The sequence below is a fragment of the Bos grunniens genome, chromosome 15 (assembly GCF_055505025.1).
Source record: "Bos grunniens cultivar Pamir isolate PY7600 chromosome 15, Bosgru_T2T1.0, whole genome shotgun sequence".
In the NCBI taxonomy this organism is placed as follows: domain Eukaryota; kingdom Metazoa; phylum Chordata; class Mammalia; order Artiodactyla; family Bovidae; genus Bos; species Bos grunniens.
This window is the reverse complement of record NC_141179.1, coordinates 18,309,706-18,333,458: the sequence shown is the minus strand read 5'-3', so window position 1 is coordinate 18,333,458 and position 23,753 is coordinate 18,309,706. Positions and strand designations below refer to the sequence as shown.

Here is a 23,753-nt window from a genome sequence, read left to right as displayed (position 1 = left end):
ATTCTTCGGACCTGATCCTACAAGTCTCTTTTGCTTGATCTCAAGTTCTCAACATATGCCCTATGCCCCAGGCATTCCAAACTATTTGCAGTTTCTCCAGATACTCTTGTTAATGTATTTTGTTCCCTCTGCCTGCAATGTTTTTCTCCTTCTCTTCCTAGTACACTTGTATTTAAGGTTCAGGTCAATTGTAATCTCAAACTGTTTCCAGCAGGTACAGTTAGTACTTTCTCCTTACATGCTCTGGTGGCATTGTAGATTACTTGTATTATACTCTCTTTGTTTTATTGTAGCTGTGTGTTTACTTACTCTTTTTTTTTTTTTAATATGAAATTTAACCCTTCATGCATTGGAGGAGGAAATGGCAACCCACTCCAGTGTTCTTGCCTGGAGAATCCCAGGACGGCGGGACCTGGTGGGCCGCCGTCTATGGGGTTGCACAGAGTTGGACGTGACTGAAGCGACTTAGCAGCAGCAGCAGCCATTTTTACAATTCTGTGGCATTAAGTACAATCATATTTTTCTGTAACCATCACCATCTCACTTGTAGAACTTTGCCTTCCCAAACCAAAACTTACTTTTTGACCTGTTTAGTATTCTTTGTGTGTGCATGCTCAGTCATGTCCAACTCTTTGTGACCCCCATGGACTATAGCGTGCCAAGGTTCCTCTGCCCATGGAATTTTCCAGGCAAGAATACTGGAGTGAGTTGCCATTTGCTACTCCATTCAGTATTTTTATTCTAGAATTAATGTACAGGCTTCAAGAGTTGTGGGAGGCCCCAAACTATCTGTAAAGTTTTATGTACAGGTGGGGCATTTTTTAGAGGTAAGGTATCCAGAACTTTCTGTAGATTCCTAAATAAATTTGTTCCTTTCTGTATGAGTCAGCATCCATTCAGGAAAACTGAAACTAATCTGAGTATTTAGCATGGAGGAATTTAATGAAGGAATTGGTTACACTGGTGAAAAGCTAAGAAAATGAGCAGCTTACATGAGCCAACCTGGAGGGCAGTAAGCAGGAAACCACTCTGATATCAGGAGGACAAGTAGAGATGAAACCCAGAGGCTGGTTTCACTATGTGAAAACTAGAAGGTAGACTTGTCTTATATGGGAGCAGTAGTAGAGGAAATTCTACGAGGGTAAAGAGGAAATGGGAGGAAAAAACCATGGCTCCTAACAACTGCCCTCCAGTCTCCCACTGGTGCTTCCCATTGATGGAACCCAGTCAGAAGCCAGCTGACATGGAACCCAGGAAATTGTCTGCAGGGGTGTCAGGTTTCCTGAACTCCAGTACAGAGCAGGGGAAGCAGGCAGAGTAGATTTGAAGGCAAACAACCAGGACTGGCATACCCTGCAAAAGTTGAAGAGCCACTGGTTCTATTCACCTTTGCATCACTGTATCACTAAGACATAGATATTTAATAAATATTTACAAAGGTGTAGCTGTGATCATGACCTTCCCCTTTGTCGACTGAATAATATCTGTCACTTATTCAGATTCTGTTATTTATTCATAATCATATGTCATTGCTGACATTTACAGCATTTTATGATCCTCACCCCTTCTGTGTTTTCAGTTGTATTTCCAACTGTTCTCTATCATAGATTCTGTGCTTCATTCAAACCAGGCATGTTCTTCAAACATGTTCCATATATGCTTTCCATCAGCTTGGTTGACTCATCTCTTCCTTGAAACGTGTGTAATATTCCCCAAGTCAGTTTATACTTTCTCTAGCCCCTATAAAATAAGTCTAATTGTCTTACCACCTTTGCTTTTTATTACAGTTATTTGCATATATATCTTCTGGGTCCTTGTAGACTATAGCTTCTTTTGGAGAGATTTTCTTTGTTTTTGTGGATCTAGTAATATAAAGCACTGGAAGTTAAGTCTTAAGATCTTAAGGACTTTCCTGGCAGTCCAGCAGTTAAGACTCCACCCTTCCATTGCAGGGAGCACAGTTCCATCCCTGGGCAGGGAACTAAAATCTCACAAGGTGCATGGAGGGGTGGTGGGGATGGGGGAATCTCAAACTACTGATATTTTGAGGAAACTATTACAATATGTAAAGGAAATATTTTCAGATAAGGGGATTAGCTCACTCTTGGTTTCTTCATCAGATGCATCTCTCTTTATCTTTCCCACTCTATAAATAAGAGAGGGCGGAATCTTGGCATCCTCATTCCTAAAATTCAAAACCCTAGATTTTGCTATGATGTTGTCTTTTCCTTTTTCAATTATGTTTTCCCTTCAGTCTATCTTATTACTCATTACTGGGGGCTTCCCAAGTGGCGCTAGTGAAGAAGAACCTGCCTGCCAATGCAGGAGACAAGAGATGCAGGTTTGATCCCTGGGTCGGGAAGATTCCCTGGAGGAGGGCATGGCAATTTATCGTTTCCTCTCTATAAATAGGGATAAGAGAGGGCAGACTCTTGGCATCCAAATTTCGAAAATTCAGAACCCTAGATATAGCTCGGATTTTACCTTTTCTTTTTCAGTTATGTTTTCCCTTCAGTCTATTTTGTCATTACCTCCACTGAAAAGCAGGCACAGGACAATATTAAGAAAAAAAGAAATTCAAGTTACCTATTTGAACATAGGCCAGTAAGTTTATACAAAAGATGTAGTTATCTTACTCTAAATTTTTTTAAAGGAATAAAAAGAAAAATTAAAACATTTTGATTGAAGAGTAATTGTTTTTTTTTGATAAAAGATAATTGGTCTCTATTTTGTGTTTTCATTGTAGCATTTTAGAGTTCAGATAATTTGTACCTAAAATTTCCCCCATTGTTCTGATTGAGAACTTGTACAATAGGTACGTAAGGATGATAAATAAGCTTTTTGTAGGCAATGTAAATGTAATAATAAATGAGCATAAAGCAATCAGCTGTCACTTTAACCTTATTTTGGAACTTTCTGGACAAAAGTAAACCAGAATACATCAAGCCTGAAATGGATATTCTAGATAGTCCAAAGTTGGGCTTATTTTTTTTAAGAGCAGAAGACATACATCTCAGATACTGCTACTTAAAGATGCATTTTAACTTTTTAAACACTTGTTAAAAGACATTCTATCTTTTTAACAAAGCCTTTGCTCAGGTGTAGACTATACAAAACTATAATATGAGAAGACAAAAACTGTCTGAGCTTTGGTGATTCTTTTTTCTGGCCGCACTGCTTGCAGGATCTTAGTTGCCCAAACAGGGATTGAACCCCAGACCTCATCAGTGTGAAAGCACAGAGTTTAACCACTGGACCACCAGGGAATTCCCACCATATTTTCTAGAAAAGTTAACTGTATATCATTACATTCAGTCTTGGGCCGTGTTTCTCAAACCTTATTTTGCTATTTTCCCTAAGTACCCCTTGCATGAAATTTTAGTGTTACAAATATCAGTATCAGTTCAGTTGCTCAGTTGTGTCCAACTCTTTGCGACCCCACAGACTGCAGCACACCAGGCTTCCCTGTCCGTCACCAACTCCCGGAGCTTACTCAAACTCAGGTCCATCAAGCTGGTGATGCCATCCAACCATCTCATCCTCTGTTGTCCTGTTCTCCTGCCTTCAGTCTTTGCCAGCATCAGGGTCTTTTCAAAGGAGTCAGTTCTTTGCATCAGGTGGCCAAAGTATTGGAGCTTCAGCTTCAACATCAGTCCTTCCAATGAATATTCAAGACTGATTTCCTTTAGGATGGACTGGTTTGATCTCCTTGAAGTCCAAGGGGCTCTCAAGAGTCTTCTCCAACACCACAGTTCAAAAGCATCAATTCAGCGCTCAGATTTCTTTATGGTCCAACTCTCACATCCATACATGACTACTGGAGAAACCAGGCTTTGACTAGGTGGACCTTTGTCGGCAAAGAAATGTCTCTGCTTTTTAATACGCTGTCTAGGTTGGTTGTAACTTTCCTTCCAAGGAGTAAGCATCTTTTAATTTGATGGCTGTAGTCACCATCTGCAGTGATTTTGGAGCCCAAGAAAATAAAGTCTGTCACTGTTTCCATTGTTTCCCCTATTTGTTCCATCTATTTGCCATGAAGTATTGGGACTGGATGCCATGATCTTAGTTTTTTTAATGTTTTAAGCCAAGTTACAAATAGACTGTTTACATATTGTATGTATACCTGTGATTTATGCATAAAAGACATATTTAATTCATTCTCTTTCCTCCCCAGTACCAGTTGTCACCCCCTTGGGGCTGTGTCACTGTTTTTGAGAATACCTGGTCTTAGAGAAAAGCAAATCTACTTTAAGGAGTTAGATTTCATGCCATTACCTATTACAAGCCCCAAGTGATTACCAATGTATCTGGGGTGATTAGTACTTTTAAAACTTTCTACCGTAAAAAGAAACAGTTTGGGGTCTTTGATTTAAATTTTGAAGCATATAAAGAAAAAGCACTGACTGCCCTGTTTCCACGATGACTCTAGTGGTCTGTAGGCTATAGTGGACTATAGTGGTCTAAATTTCTAAATTCATGAAACCCTAGTGGTGGCTGACTTAACTTACTCCAAGTAATGTGACTGTCAGAAAGCCAATCATAAAAACTGATTTCAGCTGGCTATAGTTTTATAAGGGTTTATATTGGATTGTTTTATTTGTGAAAAATGAAAAAAAAAAAAGGGAAATAGCCATCTTTGATCCACCTAATTTCACATCAAAGGTGATTTTATATTTTCAGTGATGGGGATATTGAAATAGTAGTATCTGAAATAAAAGGTTTCTTCTGATTTCTAAGTGTTTTTGCACACTCCAAACCACAGTGTCTTTGGTATGTTTATTTCTTCTATAGCATTAATTAACAAGAGGTTGGAAAACTGATTCATCAGCAGTGAGTACAAACTGGCGCTTGCACGCATGCATGGTCACTTCAGTCGTGTCCGACTATTTGTGACCCTGTGGACTGAGTCCACTGGGCTTCTCTGTCCGTGGGATTCTCCAGGCAAGAATACTGGACTGGGATGCCATTTCCTCCAGGAGATCTTCCCGACCCACGGATCAAACCCGGGTCTCCTGTGTCTCCTGCAATGCAGGTGGATTCTTTACTGCTGAGCCACTGATGAATGGGTGCCAGCATCCCAGCCAGTGCATATGTGTGTGCGCTTAGTAGTGTCTGACTCTTTTCAACCCCATGAACTGTAGGGCCCCAGGCTCTTCTGTCCATGGAATTTTCCAGGTGAAAATACTAGAGTGGGTTGCCATTTCCTTCTCCCTAAAATGGGACGATTTCCTTGCCCTTTTCTTTTTTTAATGCTCATATATAATAATTTTGCAGGGCTTCTCAATTTTTTGACTTGTAGGGCCTGGTTAAAGATATTATTGTCGGTAAATTTTATAATTTTAAAGTTGAGAAAAACCTTAGTAATAATTGCCTTGCATGCACACATGCTAAGTCACTTTAGTTGATCCGACTGTGCGACTCTGGACTGTAGCCTGCCAGGCTCCTGTGTCCATGAGATTCTCCAGGCAACAATACTGGAATAGGTTCCCATGCCCTCCTCCGGGGCATCTTCCCAACCCAGGGATTGAACTTATGTCTCTTATGTCTCCAGGGTTGGCAGGCAGGTTCTTTACCATTATCGCCACCTGGGAAGCCCCAAAATTGGCTTAGTAGTTATTAACTATTAAAGTGAAAGAGGAGAATGAAAAAGCTGGCGTAAAGCTCAACATTCAGAAAACTAAGATCATGGCATCTGGTCCCATCACTTCATGGGAAATAGATGGGGAAACAGTGGAAACAGTGTCAGACTTTATTTTTGGGGGCTCCAAAATCACTGCAGATGGTGATTGCAGCCATGAAATTAAAAGATGCTTACTCCTTGGAAGAAAAGTTATGACCAACCTAGATAGCATATTGAAAAACAGAGACATTACTTTGCCAACAAAGGTCCGTCTAGTCAAGGCTATGGTTTTTCCTGTGGTCATGTATGGATGTGAGAGTTGGACTGTGAGAAAGCTGAGAGCCAAAGAATTGATGCTTTTGAACTGTGGTGTTGGAGAAGACTCTTGAGAGTCCCTTGGACTGCAAGGAGATCCAACCAGTCCATTCTAAAGGAGATCAGCACTGGGTGTTCTTTGGAAGGACTGATGCTAAAGCTGAAACTCCAGTACTTTGGCCACCTCATGTGAAGAGTTGACTCATTGGAAAAGACTCTGATGCTGGGAGGGATTGGGGGCAGGAGGAAGAGGGGACAACAGAGGATGAGATGGCTGGATGGCATCACCGACTCAATGGACGTGAGTCTGAGTGAACTCCCAAGAGATGGTGATGGACAGGGAGGCCTGGCGTGCTGCGATTCATGGGGTTGCAAAGAGTCAGACACGACTGAGCAACTGAACTGATACTGATACTGAGGTAAATATATTATAAAGGGAATCTAGCATCTTGTAATAGGAGTATGATATATAGAGAATTCAAAGAAAAAATTCTCTGAGGAAGTGATAATTACTTCAGTAGACCTGAAGAATGAGTTGGAATTAGCTAGGCTAAGAAAGAACATCCCCAGTGGCTCAGCTGTAAAGGACTGCCTGCTATGCAGGAGATGTAGCAGGAGCTGTGGGTTCAATTCCTGAGTCAGAAAAATCCCCTGGAGGAGGGCATGGCAACCCACTCCAGTATTCTTGCCTGGTAAATCCTATGCACAGTTCATGGGGTTGCAAGAGTCGACAAACTTAGCAAGTAAAAACAGCAATGACACCAGCCTCTCCCTTTGGAATTTCCCTGGTGGCTCAGATGGTAATCTGCCTACAATGAAGGAAACATGGGTTCAATCCCTGGGTCAAAAAGATCTCTTGGAGGAGGAAATGGCTACCCACTCTAGTACTCTTCGGCTTCCCTAGTGGCTCAGATGGTAAAAAATTTGCCTGCAATGCAGGAGACCTGGGTTTGATCCCTGGGTTGGGAAGAATCCCTGGAGAAGGGAACAAATACCCACTCCAGTATTCTTGACTGGCGAATTCCAGTCAAGGAGCCTAATGGGCTGCAGCCATGGGGTTGCAGAGTCAGACACAACTGAGCGACTAACATTCACATGCAAGCTAAGAAAAGATAAGCTGCCCAAGCAAAGGCAATAGCACATACAGTGTTCTTGAAATAAGAGCATTCATATACTGAAAAGATGTTCAATATTGCTACACTAATTATTAAGAAATAAAGTACCTTCTCACACACTGGTCAGAATGGCCATTATTAGTAAGTTTCACAAACAACAAATGCTGGAGAAGGTGTAGAAAAAAAGGAACCCTCCTACATGGTTGGTGGAAATGTAGGTCAGTGCAGCCACTATGGAATACAGTATGGAGTTTCCTCAAAAAACTAAAAATAGGATTGCCATATGATCTAGAAACCCTACTCCTGGGCATGTATCCAGACAAAATGGTAATTCAAAAGGATAACACATATGCCTATGTTTATAGCAGCACATTCACAACAGCCAAAACATGGAAAAAACCTAAATGTCCACTGACAGATGACTGGTGGTACATATATACAAAGGAATGTTACTCAGTCATAAAAAAGGATGAAATAATGCTATTTGCAGCAGCATGACTGGACTTGGAGATTATCATATTAAGTGAGTCTGTTTTGGTGATGGCCATTAAAAAGGCATGAAATGCTTTCATCATGGTTTTTATTTGTATTTCCTAATGGGTAGGAGAAGGCGATGGCACCCCACTCCGGTACTCTTGGCTGGAAAATCCAATGGACGGAGGAGCCTGGTAGGCTGCAGTCCATGGGGTCGAGAAGAGTTGGACACAACTGAGCGACTTCACTTTCACTTTTCACTTTCATGCATTGGAGGAGGAAATAGCAACCCACTCCAGTGTTCTTGCCTGGAGAATCACAGGGACGGGAGAGCCTAGTGGGCTGCCATCTGTGGAGTCGCACAGAGTTGGACACGACTGAGGCGATTTAGCAGAAGCAGCAGCAGCAGTGATGTTTAGCATTATTTCACATATCAGTTGACCTTTCCCTTTCTTCTTCGGAGAAATGTCTCTTCAGGTCTCTCACCCACTTTTTAACTGGATAATTTGGTTTTTTGCTCTTGAATTGTATTGAGTTCTTTATTTTGGTTATGAATCCCTTATCAGATATATGCAAATACTTTTTCCCATTCCACAGGTTGTTTTTTCATTTTGTTGATGGTTTCTTTTGCTGTACAGAAGCTTTTTAATTTGATATAATCAGCTTGTTCATTTTATGTTTTGTTACTTGTGCTGCTGCTGCTGCTGCTGCTGAGTCGCTTCAGTCGTGTCTGACTCTGTGCGACTCCATAGATGGCAGCCCACCAGGCTCCTCTGTCTATGGGATTCTCCAGGCAAGAACACTGGAGTGGGTTGCCATCTCCTCCTCCCATGCATGAAAGTGAAAAGTGAAAGTGAAGTCACTCAGTCATGTCCGACTCCCAGCGACCCCATGGACTGCAGCCTACCAGGCTCCTCCATCCATGGGATTTTCCAGGCAAGAGTACTGGAGTGGGGTGCCATTGCCTTCTCCGTGTTACTTGTGCATTAGGTGTCAAATCCAGAAAATCATTGCCAAGACCCATATCAGGGAGCTTTTTCCTATATTCTTCTAGGAGTTTCATGCTTTCAGGTCTTACGTTTAAGTCAGTCCCTTTCAAGTTACTTTTCATGAGTATTGTAAGACAGGGGTCTAGTTTCACTCCTTTACATGTGAATATACAGTTTTCCTAGCACCATTCATAGAAGAGATGGTCTTTTCTCCATTAAGTATTATTGGCTCCCTTCTCAAATTTAGTTGACCGTATATCCTGGGGATTATTTTTAGACTCTCAATTCTGTTCCCTGGTCTATTTTTATGCCAGTACCATACTAAATACTCTGTTAATTATGACTTTATAGCCTATTAACTAGAGTTTTTCTTTTAAACAGCTGTTTTATAATCTCTGCTTTGTACTTCAGCACAAATTGGTGTTTCTGGCAAGGCTGCAGAATTCCATAATGTTCATCTGAAGTTGCATCTCTGATATGAAATTGCTATAGTGTTTAAAACAGCAGTTTTAATCAAAAGTTCAGAATTTACTGATATTACTGAATTCCATTTTATTTTTCATTTAGGATACTTACAACAGGAGAACCTTACTTCTACCTGCCAGGCTTTTATTTTGGAAAGTTCAGACTTAAAAGAATATGCAGAACACTGTACAGATGAAGGTTTTATCCCAGCCTGCCTACTGGTGAGTGATTTGTTCCTTAAGGAAGTATTTCATCATTGACCAACATAAGACACTATAAACACCGTCTTAACAAACATTGACCATAGGATTTTTGCAGAAACTAACTCCTTTGGCCAGCGATTTGTTATGTAAGTCAATATTGAAACGCTCCTGTCAATAGTATTCAGGTAACAAAATACATATTAATATGAGTCTGACTGATATTGTGTTAAAAATCAACTCATTAGCAAAAACCAAATGGGCAGAAATTTGATAGTTTGTATTCATGCGTAAGTGGAAAGACCCAAAGAAGACTAGCTTCTTTTCCCACATTTATGTCAAAGCTGGGAAGTGAATTACAACTTTGATTTTGAGAATCAGTTTTAAAGTGACACCCTCATTTCTAATTAGTTTCACAACTGCTTGTCCTGGGGCTCACTTGTTTATTGCCTGTTAGGGGCTAAATATTTGTATCCCTGCATAATTCACATATTAAAATCCCATCCCTCAGTGTGATGGTACTTAGAGGTAAGACCTTTAGAAAGTATTAAGTTTTAGATTAGGTCATGCAGTTGAGACCCTCATGATGTGGTTTGAAAAGTGAAAGAGAAATCTCTGTTTGCACACACCAAAGAAAGGCCATGTGAACACATATCAAGAAGGGGAATAAGGCCAGGAATTTGGTCCTCACCAGGAAGCAGATCATCTGGCAACTTGATCTTGGATTTTCCAGCCTTCAGAAAGAACAATGAGAAATAAATGTCTGTTATTTAAGCCACCTGATCTATGACATTATATAGCAGTCCAGTCTTTCCTATATCTGGCTTTCCTGTAGTTGCTTACTTCAGAAAAGTATAAAACAGATATTTTGATATCTAGTCACCTGTTTTTTAAACATCACTAGACCAATAGAGCATTGTTTGTTGGTATTGGTGGATATATGCTAGAACTACATTATTTGAAATGGTATTTTGTCGTTTTATTTTAAACATAGATCCTTAGATTCATTTCAGCTGTCACAGACAACATGATCATCTATGGAGGAAACCTTAAAAAAAAAACCTGTAAAATTGCCAGAGTTTTAGCAAGGTCAGAGGATACAAAGTATATAAAAGTGCATCATATTTCTTTATACCTACAATGAACAATTTTTAAAATATATATATATCATCTACAGTAGCACTCAACAAACAAAAATAAAATACTTATGTAATAAGGCTAACAAAGTATCCATAGACTCTGTATGCTAAAATTTGTATGAAAGAAATCAAAGACTTAAATAAAAGGAAAAATACACTGTGTTCATGGAATGAGCAACTCAGTACTATTAAGATGTCCATTCTCTACATTTTGATCTATACATTTATTACAGTTAAAATCCCAACAAGTAATTTTTTTGTTTGTTTTGAAATGGCCGTTTATTGAATATATCTGCCTGCAAGGTACCATGTACATCCTTTTGCTGTTTACACAGTTTTTTCAAGAATAAACAGACAAACTATATCTAACACATTTGCTTAAGGGGAGTGTGTCTAACAATGTGACACACAAGTCCTTGTGTCTGCCTAAGGGAAATATAATAAGTCCTCTACATATAAACCTTGAAATTGCAAACTTTCAAAGATGCAAGCATGCCACTTACTACCAAGATATCACTGGACCATTTTTTTCAAGAGAGCAAATAAAATTGAATCCATCAAGGAACCAGAACCTGCGCCTTCAAAGTCAGGTGTGAGTGAAATTGCAGGTTTCCCTCCATCTATTACTGACAATCCTTCAGCTCTACTGTATCCCACCTTCACTTCCTCCTCCAGTCAGTAACTTTCTTCTTGCCTTTTGGCTCCATGCCAGCTGTTGTACTACTGTTCTTTTCAAAGTACTGTAGTATAAGATTGAAAATGTTTTCCTTTTTTTTTTTTTTTTAAAGTAAACTCAAAACTGTTTTCTTTCTGTTTATTTTTTATGTATTATTTGTGTGAAAAGTATTATAAACCTATCACAGTGCAGTACTATATAGCCAATTGTGTTAATTGGGTACCTAGGCTAACTTTGTTGGACTTACAAACATGCTCTTGGAATGGAACTCATTCACACGTAGGAGACTTAATGTAATCAGCTTTCATTTTGATACCAATTAGGATGTGATTCTCCTAATTTACGAAATATCTGCCAGGAACGTACTCGTCATCGGTAAACTGATGATAACATCTTATAAATTATACATATCGACAGCTCTTGACAGCAGGACCTCATTTAAACTGATATTCATAGCCCTTTTTAAAAGTCTAAGTCTGTGTAACTGTTTATCCATTTAGTTGTAGAAATGTTAATATTATATTGTGGGATACTGCCCCAATCCCAACAGTTATTACATAACTCTGCAGTTTATATAATATGTATCATATTATACATAATATGCAGTTTATATCCATAATCTGAAATTTAAAACACATGTAAGAGTGATGCTGATAATGGGGGAGGCATTGCATATATGGAAGCAGGGGTTTATGGAGAATCTCTATACCTTCCTCTCAATTTTCTTGTGAACATTAGATGCTTTTCAAAATTAAATAGCACATATAATCCCAACAGTTTCAGGGATTTGGGGTCTTCACTGCCAATGACTTGATACTCTTGGCTTCTTCATTTATTTAATGACAGTACTTTTAAAGAATGAGAGTATTCAGGGAAAACTACTCAGTAAACTTTTTAGAATTCACATCATAAAATAAGGTTTATTCCAGAAATAATTTATCCTTCCCACCAAATACTTCATATAATTATTTGTCAAACTACAAAAAACATTGTTCCAAAAAACCAAAGAAGTCCTAATCACATTTTTAACATTAACTTATATTCCAGTATCAGATTGGTTTATATTGAATTGGTTAATTGCCAGTAGTTGATTTTTTTATAAGTAGCACCCAAATGAAAGATAATTTTTCCCTTTATTATTTGTAATGCCTTTCTTTGTCTTTGTTATACAGTCTCTTTTATCAAAGTATTGCTACCCCAGCTTTCTTTCCATTTCCATTTGCCTGGAATATCTTTTTCCATCTCTTCATTTTCAGTCTATATGTGTCTTTCGATTTGAACTGAGTGTCTTGTAGACAGCACATACCCACATATAACCATCATACTAGCTTTATAGTAGATGATCCACTACTTTTACTATATGTTTTTCTTTACCAGTGAGGTTTTTTTTTTTTTTTAATAATTTTCTTATTTCTAGCTATGGCCTTTACTTTTCCATTTAAGGAAGTCCCTTTAAACATTACTTATAAGGCCAGTTTAGTGGTGATGAACTCCTTTGGTTTTTGAACGTCTAGGAAACCGTATCTCTCCTTTACCTGGCATGTGAATTTTCTGCTGAAATATCCTCTGATCATCTTTGTATATCACGAGCTGTTTTTGTCTTGATTCTTTTAAGATTCTCTGTTTAACTTTTGACAATTATATTGTGTCTTGGTGTGGGTCTCTTTCATTTCATTTTGTATGGGAGTATATGCTTTCTGTATTTGGATGTCTTTTCCTTTGACAAATTAGGCAAGTATTCAGCCATTTTGTCTTTAAATAGGTTTTCTTTTCTTTCTCTCTTCTGCTTCTGGAAACCCTGTTATGGGAATATTAGTGTGCATGATGGTGTCCCAGAGATCCTTTAAACATCCTCATTTTTTTCAGTCTTCATTTTTAATTGGGTGATTTTCACTATGTCTTCCAGGTTGCTGATCCATTCTTTGGCATTCTCTAGTCTGTCGATTCTCTGTAGTGTTCTTTTCACTCTAGTTATTGTGATCTTCAGTCTTTATTGGTTCTTATATTTTCTCTTTGTTGAAGTTCTCCCTTGAGTTCATCCATTCTTCTCCAGAGTTCAGTGAGCATCTTTTTGACTATTATAATAAACTATCTGGTGAACTGATAATCTCTGTTTTGTTAATTAGTTCATTTTCTGAAGTTGAAAGGTACTTCTTTGTCTCTTCATTTTGCCTAACTTTCTGTATTTGTTTCTATTATTAGGTGTATAAACTGTGTTTTCTGGTCTTGAAAGAGTGGCCTAACGTAGAAGGTGTCCTGTGGGCTCAGTAGTACAATTCCCCTGTCACCAAAGCCAGGTGCTCTAAGGGTATGCATTGTGTGGGCTGTGTGCACCTTGCTGTTGTGATTGAGTTGCAACTGCTGTGGGTGTGCTGGTGAGCAGGGGCCTGAGGCCCAGCCACTACTGTTGCTGGCTTGCTGATGAGCAATGCTGGTCCCTTGGAGGAGGAGCACGGGTACCACTTAAGTAGTATTGTGGAAAAATAACCCAGATAGTTCTTAAAAAGGATATGTTCAAGGACTCACATTGCTTGATCTTAAGACTTAACTAACCAGCAATAGTAATCAGGATTGAACGGCATTAGGAAATGGTTAGGCATTGGATCAGTGAAACAAAATACAAACTTCAAATGTGATTTTTGGCAAAAATTCAGATAATTCACTGGAAAAAGGACAATCTTAACAACAAATGGTGATAGGACAATTAGACAACCAGATTTAAAAAAGAAAAAAAAGAACCTTTACGCATACCTCATAAAAAGTTAACCAGTCTGGATAATAGATCAAAATTGTAAAACATAAAACCGTAAGACTTCCAGAAAAAACATAGAACAAAATTTGTGCAGTCTTGGTTTTGGTAATGAATTTTTAGGCATGATACAAAAAGTACTGACTGTAAAATAAAAATTTGATAAATTCAACTTTATAAAAATTTAAAATTTTTGCTCTATAAAAAACACTGTTAAAAGAATGATAGCTATAGAGTAAGAAAAAGTTTTTGCAGCTCTGAAAAAGGGATTGTGTGTAGAATATATAAGAAACTTTTTTTAACCGAATTTTTTCTTTAATGGGCAAGAGATCTGAGGACCTGTCCCCACAAAACTATAGGACTGGCAATAAAATGAAAAAAGTACTCCACGTTATTAGCTGTTAGGAAAATGACCGTTACTACCCCAAGCAGATACCAATACATACATGTTAGAATGGCTAGTATAAAAAATAATTTTTAAATTGCTGCAAAATCATACAGCTGCTTTGCCCAACAGCTTGGCTGTTGTTTTTAAAGTTAAACAACCGAGTCCCATGTGACCTAGCATTCATATACCCGGATATTTATCCAAGTGAAATGGAAAACTTATATTCACACAAAAACATACTGTTTATGTGTGATGTCAAAAACTGAAAATAACCAAGATGTCTTTCAACAAGTAAGTGAATAAACTGGTGTGTTCTTCTTACTAAGCAGTAAAAAGCAGCACTGATGACTCATATAATAACATGAACAAATCTTAAAATTCTTCTTAGTTCTTCTAAGTAGGCAATTTTAACAAGTAAGTTCATACAGACAGTGGGGGCCAAGCTTCTCACTCTGTGAGAAAGAAAATACAAATAAGCATGAGACCTGTGGTGTTAAATTATACAGTCAGAGATATCAATACAAATTAATGTTTATTTTAATATATGTACAGATGTATTCAGAAATAATGTGGAGTAGCCTGTCTGTGTTTTTTGTGTAGCACTGTGTGCTGTGGGGTCCTAGCTACAGTGATAACCTAGTAACTACCAGCAAATCTACCACCCAGATCCTTACTTCTCATTGTTCTGGAGGCTGGGAAGACCAAGATGAAGTACTCCTGTTTCAGTTTCTGGTGAAGGCTGTCTTCCTGACTTATAGACAACCTCCTTTTTGCTGTGACCTCACATGAGTTTGTGTGTGCTAGTCGCTCAGTCATGTCTGACTCTTTGCAGTCCCATAGTCTATAGCCCACCAAGCTTCTCTGTCCATGGAATTTTCCAGGCAAGAATACTGGAGTGGGTTGCCATGTCCTTCTCCAGGGGATATTTCCACCCTGGGATCAAACCAGGGTCTCCCATTTGATCCCACCCTGGGATCAAACCAGAGGATCCTTTACCCTCTGAGCCACCAGAGAAGCACTATATGAGTTTATGAGGACATAATTCATTATATAGCATTCATTCAGTTATTTTTTAGCTACTAAAAGCAAGTTATAATGACTAGGTTAGTATTAGGCAATTCCTTAACTTCTCAGACTTTGAATAACATAAAAGCTACTGTACTGCAACCAACTATATGCACATAAAATGGACAACCTAAAAGAAATGGGAAAATCCTCAGAAAGGTACAATCTCCTAAGACTGAACCAGGAGAAAATGGAAAATATGAACAGACCAGTCACAAGAGTTGAAATTGAAACTGACTAAAACACAAAGGTCCAGGACAAGGTGGCTTCACAGGCGAATTCTATCAAGCACTCAGAGAAGAGTTAACGCCTATCCTTCTGAAACTATTCCAAGAAAATTGGAGAGGAAGGAACATTCTCATACTCATTCTGTGAGGCTACCGTGACCCAGATACCAAAACCAGATAAGGATACCACTAAAAGGAAAAATTACACATCAATATCACTGATGAACACAGATGCAAAAATTCTCAACAAAATGCTAGCAAACTAAATCCAACAATACAGTAAAAGGATGATATACCATGGTCAAGTGGGATTTATCCCAGGAATGTAAAGATTTTTCAATATCCACAAATCAGTCAGTGTGATACACCACGTCAGCAAAATTGAAGAATTAAATACTATATGATCATCTCAATAGATATAGAAAAAGCTTTTGATGAAATTCAACACCCATTTATTAATATGACAAAAACTCTCCAAAAAGCAGGCATAGAGAGAACCTATCTCAACCTAATAAAGGCCATATACAACATACCCACGGCTAACATACTCAACAGTGAAAACCTGAAAGCAGTTTCTCTAAGATCAAGAAAAAGACAAGAATGTCCACTCACCACTTTTATTGAACATTGTTTTGGAAGGCCTACACACAGCAGTCAGAGAAGAAGTGAATCTAAATTGAAGAAGAAGTAAAACCATCACTGTTTGCAGATGGCATGATCCTGTACATAGAAAATCTTAAAGATGCTACCAGAAAACTAGAGCTCATCAATGAATTTGGTAAAGGTGCAGGGTACAAAATCAATACACAGAAATCTGTTGCATTTGTATACACTAATAATGAAAGATCAGAAAAAGAAAGAAACAATCCCATTTACTATTGCATCAAAAAGAATAATAAAACACCTGGGAATAAACGTACCTACAAAGGCAAAAGACCTATATTCTGAAAGCAGTAAGATGCTGATGAAAGAAGAGACACAAACAGATGGAAAGATACAGCCATGTTCTTGGATTGGAGGAACAAGTACTGTCAGAATTGACTATACTACCCAGTATAATGTATAGATTTGATGCAATCCCTATCAGATTACCAGTGGCTTTTTTTTCCTCCCTGGGACATATGGGATCTTACTTCTGCAATTTAGGGATCAAACCCATATCCCCTGTATTGATAGTATGGAGTCTTAACCACTGGACCACCAAGGAAGTCCCACCAGTAGCATTTTCACAGAACTGGAACAAAAAAATTTTTAATTTTATGGAAACACAAAAGACCCTGAATAGCTTAAAGCAGTCTTGAGAAAGAAAAACAGCTGGAGAAATCAGGCTTCCTGACTCTTATTAGACATCTAGAGTCATCAAAAGAGTATGGTACTGGCACAGAAACAGAAATATAGCTCCATGGAACAGGATTGAAAGCCCAGAAATAAACCCTATGGTCAATTAATCTATGACACAGAAGGCAAGACCATACAATGGAGAAAAGAGAATCTCTTCAATAAATGGTGCTGGGAAAACTGGACAGCTACATGTAAAGGGTTGAAATTAGACAGTGTCTGACACCATATAAAAAAAATAAACTGGATTAAAGACCTAAATGTAAGACCAGATACTATAAAACTCCCAAAGGATAACATTGGCAGAACACTCTTTGACATAAACGGCAGCAGTATTGTTTTGGATCCATCTCCTAGAGTAATGGAAATAAAAACAATAATTAAAACAATGAGAACTACTTAAAAGCTTTTTGCATAGCAGAGGAAACCATAAGCAAATGAAGAGGCAGCCCCCAGAATGGAAGAAAATATTTGAAAATGATGCAGCTGATAATGGATTAACCTTCAGAATTTACAAATAGTTCATTCAGTCAATAAATAATACAGCTAAATCTAAAAATGGGCAGAAGATCTAAACAGACATTTGTCCAAAGAAGACATGAAGATGGCTAAGAGGCACATGAAAACATGCTCAACATTGCTAATTATTACAAAATGCAGGTCAGTACTACAATGAGATATCACCTCAAACTAGCCATCATCAAAAAATCTACAAGCAAATGCTGGAAAAGGTATGAAGAAAAGGGAACCCACCTATAGTGTTGATGGGGATATAAATTGGTACAGCAACAATGGAGAAAAACTAAAAATAGAGCTTAAAAAAGCTAAAAATAGAATTACCATCTAGAAAATTCATTCCTGAACATATATCTGGAGAAAAACATGGTTCAAAAGAATAGGTGCACCACATGTTTTGTAAAGCACTGTTTGCAATAGTCAAGACATAGAAGCAACTTAAATGTCCATCAACACGTGAATGGGTAAAGAAGATGTACATAAACACTATGGAATATTATTCAGCCATTAAAATGAATGAAATAATGCCATTTGCAGCAATGTGGAAGGACCTGAAGATTACCATGCTAAGTAAGTTAGAAAGACAAATATATCACTTATATGTGGAAACTAAAGAAAATGGTACAAGAGAACTTACTTAGTAACAGACTCACAGTCTTAGAGAACAAACTTATGGTTACCAAGGGGGAAGGTGGGGAGGAGGGATAGATTGGGAGTTTTGGGTTGACATGTGCACAATGCTGTAATTAAAATAGATTATCAATGGATATGAGAGTTGGACTGTGAAGAAGGCTGAGTGCCGAAGAATTGATGCTTTTGAACTGTGGTGTTGGAGAAGACTCTTGAGAGTCCCTTGGACTGCAAGGAGATCCAACCAGTCCATTCTGAAGGAGATCAGCCCTGGGATTTCTTTGGAAGGAATGATGCTAAAGCTGAAACTCCAGTACTTTGGCCACCTTATGCGAAGAGTTGACTCATTGGAAAAGACCCTGATGCTGGGAGGGATTGGGGGCAGGAGGAGAAGGGGACGACAGAGGATGAGATGGCTGGATGGCATCACTGACTCGATGGATGTGAGTCTGAGTGAACTCCGGGAGTTGGTGATGGACAGGGAGGCCTGGCGTGCCTCAATTCATGGGGTTGCAAAGAGTCGGACACAACTGAGCAACTGATCTGATCTGATCTGATCAACAAGGAACTATATAGCACAGGAAAAACTGCTCAATATTCTTTAATAACCTAAATGGGAAAAGAATTTGTAAAAGAATAGTTACATGTATATGTATAACTGAATCATTTTACATCTGAAACTAGCACAACATTGTTAATCAACTATACTCCAATATAAAATAATTTTTTTTAATAATACAGAACAATAAAATAGGAATCTGCAATGAAAGTTCGGGAGAGGAAAGAAAACTAATTAGCTACTATGTGTTAGACATTGTCTTAGATATATTACGTATATCCTCAATCTTCAACACACAAAAAATTGTATTAATTAAAAAGTCCTGTGTCTGTTTTTATATATGAAAGTAAGCCTTAGAAAATCTGGGTAATTTTTCACACATACGGTAAATGTAGAACCTAAATCCAGAACTGTCTGTTCTAAAAAATCCTTGCTTTTCCCTGTTCTATTATATGACCTCAAACTTGAGTCGATTAAAACCTGCCCTTTATTATTGATACAAAGGTGGTGGGGGATGGGGTGACTTTATGAGATGATAGAAGTGAAAATAGAAAAGGTACTGATCCTTGGAAAGGATATGTCTTACACTCAGGTTTTTTGCTTTTTTTGGCATTAAAAGGGCAGAAAGAAGTAGGTCCTTATTTGTTTGACTGGATCCCTACCTCCCAAACTGAAAACTGCATTCCTGCTATTGTACTATCTTAGCTAAAGAAACATAGTCACGATATCTTATTCAAATAGACAAGCTTCTTTACCCACAGAAGAATTCAGTCCTTGAGGAGTGACTATTTTCATTTTTGATGACCTGTGCTGTGCTTATTCGGAGAAGGCAATGGCACCCCATTCCAGTACTCTTGCCTGGAAAATCCCATGGATGGAGGAGCCTGGTGGGCTGCAGTCCATGGGGTCGCTAAGAGTTGGACAGACTCAGTGACTTCACTTTCACTTTTCACTTTCATGCATTGGAGAAGGAAATGGCAACCCACTCCAGTGTTCTTGCCTGGAGAATCCCAGGGACTGGGGAGCCTGGTGGGCTGCCATCTCTGGGGTCGCACAGTCGGACACGACAGAAATGACTTAGCAGCAGGAGCAGCAGCAGCTGTGCTTAGTTACTCAGTTGTGTCCCAACTCTTTGCGACCCTGTGGACTGCAGTCCTCCAGGCTCATCTGTCCGTGGGGATTCTCCAGGTAACAATACTGGAGTGGGTTGCCATTTCCTTCTCCAGGGATTCTTCCCAACCCAGGAATCAAACCCAGGTCTCCCACATTGCAGGCAGGTTCTTTACCATCTAACCCACCGAGGAAGTCCTTTGATGACCTACTCTTTACCATTTCCTTATCGATTAATTTTTAATCTATATCTTTTAGTAACTTTTATGGTGAAATATTTCATAGTGGGAAATTATTGGTAGTATTTTATGGTTTTGGTAATGCTTGATCTTTTTCTTTTCAGTCTTTATTTGGAAAAAATTTGACAACAATTTTGAATGAATATGTAGCTATGAAAGCAAAAGGTAAGAATTCAGGTTCAGGGTTTTTTTTTTTTTTTTTTGTCAGTTTTATACAGCATTTATCTAATTGTTTTAATTAGAAGTGATTTTTTAAATTTTGAAATAATTTTAAAAATTCACTGAGAGATAGCCAATTAAAGTCTGTTTATATTGAGTGATAAATATAACTAATACTTTCCTAAATTAGTGTCTTGAAGAGGAAAGTTAAATTTATTCTCTCATATTCGTTATTTCCATAGTTTGCAACATATTAAGAAAAGATTCAGCAGTAAAGAATTAAGTAGTACAGTTGATAACATTTTAAAATGGAAGCTTCACATTATTGAGTACTGTTTATTGCAACACTGTGCTAGGTTCTTTCAGAGGTTTTATTTCAGTCCTTAAAATAATCCAATGAGAGGTATTGATTTTTTAGATCTATTAATTTATTCATTATTTGACTGCATCAAGTCTTAGTTGCAGCAGAAGGGATCTTTGTTGCATCACGTGTGATCTTTCATTGCAGCTCACAGAACTCTCGGGTTGTGGCGCAAGGACTGTAGAGTTCTCTGGTTGTGGCACAGGGACTCCAGAGCATTCAGGCTCAGTGGTTGCTGTGCATCGGCTCAGTTGCTCCACAGCATGTGGGATCTTAGTTCCCCCAGCAGGGATCCTCCCCAAGTTCCCTGCATTGCAAGGTAGATTCTTAACCACTGGACCACCGGGGAAGTTCACTAGACCTTAAGTATCAGAAAATTAAGGATTAGAAAGCCAGATAACTTTTCTAATATCACAAAACTAGAAACTGTAGAAAGTAATAAGCCTAGAATTTCAAAGTGTGAATTTCATTTCTTTCTCTTAAATAGGTTATTTGATCATTCTACCAACGTTTTCTTTTCCCAGACTATCTTAACTATCTTACAGGAATATTTAGACCTCAGAATATAAATATAAATGACCTCAGAAACAATATGTTACTGCAGTACAAAGGTTTATATCCCACTTTTATGTTGGTAACTTTCTCTTGTTTGAGCTTTTTAGAAGTATATAGTAAAGAATATAAATACCTTGAATTTCCTATCAGTGTGGCTTTAGAACACATCCTGAAAAAGACTAATTAGTCCTCCAGAATTTTATCTGTAATTCTGACTGATTAGTCCTGCAGAATTTTATCTGTAATTCTGAGTAACCAAGGAGTTGCTGAGAAATCACGGTGATTTGGACCTGAAAACATTGGATATAGAAAACTAATTTCTATATTTACATGAGTTTGTATAATTTTATAAATTTATAAATCAAATTATTTTGACTTTGAAATAAGTACTACTTATTCTACTACTACTTATTCTACTTTCACGTAAGTAGAACAAAGATTTAAAATAGTTTGTCTTTTTATTCAAAGAAAATACAAGATTATTGATCTTAAAAAAACTTCATAGTTTTCACAAGTTTCCTTTTCCCTCATATTGTATCTGATTCTCAGTGACTTGAGCCAAAAAAGCAACATCATTATAGCTTTGCAGTTCTTTACAAAATAGGCTTATTTCTCAGTTCCCAACATAATATCAGCAGCTGAGAGAAAAGTTTTCCTTATTGATTTTCTGTGTCTGTTCAAATTAAATGATGGATTTTTTATGAAACATTTCCTCTTATGATTTAGAAACATCAAATGATGTCCCAGCAATTATGTCATCTCTGTGGAAGAAGTTAGACCATACACTTTCTCAGATCAGGTAATAAAAGGCTTATACCATCAGCTTATCAGAATGTGCATAATAATTTTGGAATGCAAGCACAATTAAGAGTCACTTCACATTTAAATCTTATGACCCACACTGTGCATTTAACACTGATCTAATTTTGAAATTATGCTACAGGTTATTGATATTTGTCTTTGATTAGATGATTTTAAATAAATTGTGTACTTTAATAAAATATTTAGAAATGAGGAAATTAATGATATTCCCAGGTTCCCGTAACAATTTAGAGGCAGATCTCTGGCTGAATACAAATCTAGTCCAGTCTTCATGGATAGAAATCTACTAACTCAAGCCCCATGTGACTTCCCTTATACAGTTGCATCTTCATTACACATGCAGAAAATTGATATGTGTAATCCATGCCACTTTTGTTCTTCCCTTATAAAGGAACAAAGCCGAATAATAACACTACTGGATAAAGGAACAAACCCGAATAATAACACTTCTGCTTTTAGAACTTAACTATGTCATGGCCTTGGAATGCTAGTCTCACTATCTTTAGAATAGGAATCAATTTTATAACATATCTTACTCAACTTGAGTCTAGTATGAAAACCATCCTTTCTTACACTTTCTCCCAGAGCTACAAGTGAATACCCCACTTCAGCAGGGGCCTCCTTTCCTTCCTCAGCTGAAACTGCTAGAATGGCTCCAAGTGCTTTTTGTGTGACTCTGTACTACATTTTATTTGGTAGTCTTACTTTTATTCCCCTTTCCTGACTTCCCTTTCCTCTTTCATTCCCTTGCAAACAGTCTTCAAAGACATTCACAACTTAACACCTATGAAGTATTTATAAGTTACTGCAGTGTTTTACTGACAAGGTATTACATAAAAAAAGAAACCTCCTAGCCAGGTGTTCTCCAAGGTTGGTTTGTGTGCTGTTAAAAATGCTTATTTGATTCAGTAAGTTTTGTGGCTCTTGTTGGCAGACACTTATTTGACAGATTTCTGAGGAAAATGGCACAGTATCTGATTGTTTACAAAATACATGGGTAACCAATTCATAGCAAAAGGAGAATCAGTTTATATTGTGAATTTTCTTACCTGTTTGCTTTGTTCCTTCTTTAGAAGTTTGGTGAAACAATGTCATAGTCATAAATTTGATGAAAGCAGGATCTCTTTTGAAATCAACTTGGATTCTGAAGTATTTATGTATGCAGTTATATAAAATCAGAATTTCTCTGGGAAGGCATTTTTATAGTTATAAAAGATAATTGATAATTATAAAATATTATATATAACTTTCTTAAATATATTGAGTTCCTAAATTCAAGGCAAATTGTATTCTTAATGGTATTTCAAAGCTCTTGCTTACTGCATTGGATAGAAACTTGATTAATAAAATTATACATGTTTGCATTTTTATATGCCACTGTTTTTTTCCTAAAGCAGATAAGATTTGGTTACCCAGAAAAAAAGTGCTTATCTTTTTTATCTGAGAGAAATTTCTTGCCTTTTAACTCATAATTTACTTCAGGTCTGACTGTAACTAAATCAGAATGTATCGTAGCAACAGAAATTTTTTAATGTCTAACTACTTTTGTTTATTAGGAGCATGCAAAGTTCCCCAGGGTTTGCTGCCAGTCAGAGAGGTTGGTATTCAACTTTAAACTCTAAATAATGTTCAGAATTACTTTACTTTAACTCAAATTTAATGTCAGATGAGCGTTTTTGTTAACAATACATGTGTGCTGCATTTACATTTTGTTTAAACTTCTGTTTTTCTAAGTACCGTTATCATATTAGAAAATAATATTTTCATTAATTGTAAAAATATGCATTTAAAATAGTATATCTTATTTTTCTCATTGGCTCTCATGTATTCACATCTTTAATTCTCATTCCATAAATTTGTTTTCCTGATTGTGGAGATGTTATCAGTTTTAATTATTACAGAAGAAATGTATTCTTGGATTTTTAAAATTTCAAGTGTACTCAATTTTAGTTTGTTTCTTGTGAAATTATCACATAAACAGGTGATAATTCTAGGGGCTATTTTTTAGGTTCACTGTTAAATGTGTAGAACATATATTGTAT

The 23,753-nt window shown here is 37.4% G+C and overlaps 1 protein-coding gene across 3 annotated transcripts in view; it reads left to right on the top strand.

The window, feature by feature from the left end:
- Positions 1-23,753, top strand: part of NPAT (nuclear protein, coactivator of histone transcription) — a 53,507-nt gene that overhangs the window by 2,495 nt on the left and 27,259 nt on the right. Inside the window, exons 2-5 of one of the 3 annotated variants that reach the window (XM_086339055.1) lie at positions 9,081-9,199; positions 19,919-19,979; positions 21,616-21,688; positions 23,268-23,308. In XM_086339055.1, coding sequence (XP_086195181.1) covers positions 9,081-9,199; positions 19,919-19,979; positions 21,616-21,688; positions 23,268-23,308 — 294 coding nt within the window. The remainder of the gene's footprint in view (positions 1-9,080; positions 9,200-19,918; positions 19,980-21,615; positions 21,689-23,267; positions 23,309-23,753) is intronic. The other 2 variants (XM_086339058.1, XM_086339056.1) reach the window with 2 other exon arrangements.